Source organism: Octopus bimaculoides, chromosome 28, assembly GCF_001194135.2.
Source record: "Octopus bimaculoides isolate UCB-OBI-ISO-001 chromosome 28, ASM119413v2, whole genome shotgun sequence".
NCBI lineage: Eukaryota > Metazoa > Mollusca > Cephalopoda > Octopoda > Octopodidae > Octopus > Octopus bimaculoides.
This window is the reverse complement of record NC_069008.1, coordinates 6,443,717-6,446,652: the sequence shown is the minus strand read 5'-3', so window position 1 is coordinate 6,446,652 and position 2,936 is coordinate 6,443,717. Positions and strand designations below refer to the sequence as shown.

The following is a 2,936-nucleotide window of genomic DNA, read 5'->3' as shown; positions in this document are numbered from 1 at the left end:
ATATACGACGGGCTTCTTTCAGTTTCCATCTACCAAATCCACTCACAAGGCTTTGGTCGGCCCAAGGCTTTGGTCGGCCCGAGGCTTTGGTCGGCCCGAGGCTTTGGTCAGCCCGAGGCTTTAGTAGAAGACACTTGCCCAAGGTGCCACGCAGTGGGACTGAATCCGGAACCATGTGGTTGGTAAGCAAGCTACTTACCACACAGCCACTCCTACGCCTATTATATAATTCTATAAAAAGATTATGATATTTCATGGCATACAACACAAAACAAAACTGAATGTCTTCTTTATCTTTTACTTGTTTCAGCCATTGTATATGTAGGATGGCGGACGCTTACAACCACTGGAATAAGAGAAAAGGCATGAGGGCTGGTTGTGCACAGGGTGGGAGATGCAGATGAAAGAGCTTCTTGTTGGTGTTGAAGCAAGAGCAAAGAGATGAGCTAGAAGCCAGGAAGAGATGGGGAGCAGTGATAGGGTTACCTCTGCTGACCCACCAAGAGCAGCTCACCTGTATGAAATAGTCATTTTGAGATCAGGTAACTTCACAGACTGTACAGTGTAGTTATTCTTCAGGTTGTGCGTGACGATAGTGACGCCATACACAGCTTCGTGGTCACTGACCATCTTCTTCGATTGCATGTCACAGGTGATGTATGTAGGGGGCAGCGGTCCATTGCCATCCAAATCGGCAGGGTAGACGCCAGACTTGCGCATTCCGGCCAGGTAGTAGTCGTTGCAGTTTTGACGGTGTTGGGCTGTGGAGAGAACAAAAGACAGACAGTGAGACAAGCAGTAGAGGTAGTAGTAGTAGTAGTAGTAACAGTAATGGAGGTGGTAGTTATAAAAGTAGTAGTAGTATTAATAAATGTGGTGGTGGTAGTGGTAATACTAGAAGTGGTAGTAGTAGTAGTAGTAGTAATGGAGGTGGTGGAGGTAGTGTTTGTGGATGTTGTACCTTGTAATCAGAGGTACAATTACCTGCAATCCTACACATACATTCGCACAACACACACAAACATATATTTATATATATATATACTCTTTTATGAGTTTCAGTCTGCAGCTATGCTGGGGCACCGCCTTTAGTCAAACAAATCGACCCCAGGACTTATTCTTTGTAATCCTAGTACTTATTTTATTGGTCTCTTTTGCCAAACCACTAAGTTTTAAGGACGTAAATATACCAACATCAGTTGTCAAGTGATGATGGGGGACAAACACACACATGCAGGAGTGGCTGTGTGGCAAGTAGCTTGCTTACCAACCACATGGTTCAGGCATTCAGTCCCACTGCGTGGCACTTTGTAAGTGGATTTGGTAGATGGAAACTGAAAGAAGCCCATTGTGTATATATGTATGTATTTGTGTGCCCGTGTTTACATCTCCCATAACTTAGCGGTTCGGCAAAAGACACTGATAGGATAGGTACTAGGCTTACAAAGAATAAGTCCTGGGGTCGATTTGTTTGACTAAAGATGGTGCCCCTGCATGGCCGCAGACAAATGACTGAAACAAGTAAAAGAATAAAAGGAAAAATAATAATACATGTAGGTGCAAGCGTGGCTGTGTGGTAAGAAGCTTGCTTTCCATCCACATGGGTCCGGGTTCAGTCCCACTGCATGGCACCATGGGTAAATGTATGTAAAAAACTAGCAATCTATAGGTTACGATGATGAGAATTAAGAAACCAATGCATCGCTTCCAATGGAGAATACTTTGAAGGTGACAAAAGTGTAATCATGTGAAACCAAATGAATAAAGTAATATTGAAACATTCCAGTTTCCTTTGGGTATTCCCTTATACACACAACTAACCAGACACAAAACAATCCCTCACTGACCGATCACATGACACCCTTAATTATTGCAGAGACAGATACACAGACAGACAAAGATGGAACTTACCAAAGTGACAAGTCTCCCCTTCGTAACCAGTTCCAGTGCAATCACAATGCATGTCCCTCCAGTCGGACACACACTTGCTGTTGTGCTCGCATATCATTTGTTTCTTGCAGAAATCTTCAAGGGGACAGCCATCCAGTTGAGGTCCATTGGATGCTGTTGATTGGACGATGGTAATTAGGTCAACCGCTTTGTCTTGGAGGTAGACATTCCGGATACATCCCATAAATCCCATTTTCACTGTATGAAAATATATAACAGACACACACATATATATATATATATAAATAATAAATGAGTATATGCATATATACGTACAAGTATGTACATACTTACATCTACCTGTATATATAGATGCATACCTGGGTACAGGACGTTGCAAACAAAACGTAGACAAAAAAATAATAAACGGAGTACAGAAAACACACAGGCCACATATAGAACATTTCCTTCATCAGCTGCCACCATTCTAACACTGGCGTTTCGAAGAGTTAGGGCAGGACGCATTGTTAAAATGGCTCTTCCCACGGACCACAAATTAAATTTGTACCATGGAGGAATGTAGTGGCAGACAGAAAACAAGACAGGAAAACAAACAAGAAAGGCTATACGGCCAGATATGAAAGAATATGTGTATATTGAATGCTGTGAAGCAACAAACTGGAGGGAAGCAGGACGAAGTAGGTTTGTATGTGTGCTTAGCGATAGTCAAGCAAGGGGTAAGGAGAAAGAGTGGTAGAGGGAGAAAAAAGGGGAGGAAGTAGAAAATAGGTGAGCAACGAGAGACAAGGAGGAAGAGAGAGATATAGTAATAACAGAAGGAAGAACGAGAGGGGGAAAAAGATATATATATATATATATATATTAAGGTTCAGATGAACAAGGTACTTAAATGGTAAAACAGAACACAAAGGATTCCGTGGAATCCTTTGTGTTCTGTTTTAATTTTACGTTTTTAATTTATATATATATATATATATATATATAAACATAATTAAGGGGTCAGCAACAGTTGCTTCACCACATAC

General features: G+C 41.6%; 1 protein-coding gene across 1 annotated transcript in view; it reads right to left on the bottom strand.

The window, feature by feature from the left end:
* The window catches only part of LOC106880974 (axotactin), a 67,805-nt gene that overhangs the window by 42,972 nt on the left and 21,897 nt on the right, over positions 1–2,936 (bottom strand). The window contains exons 8-9 of the mRNA XM_052977754.1: positions 1,912–2,148; positions 515–761 (exon numbers count right to left, since the gene is read on the bottom strand). Coding sequence (XP_052833714.1) covers positions 515–761; positions 1,912–2,148 — 484 coding nt within the window. The remainder of the gene's footprint in view (positions 1–514; positions 762–1,911; positions 2,149–2,936) is intronic.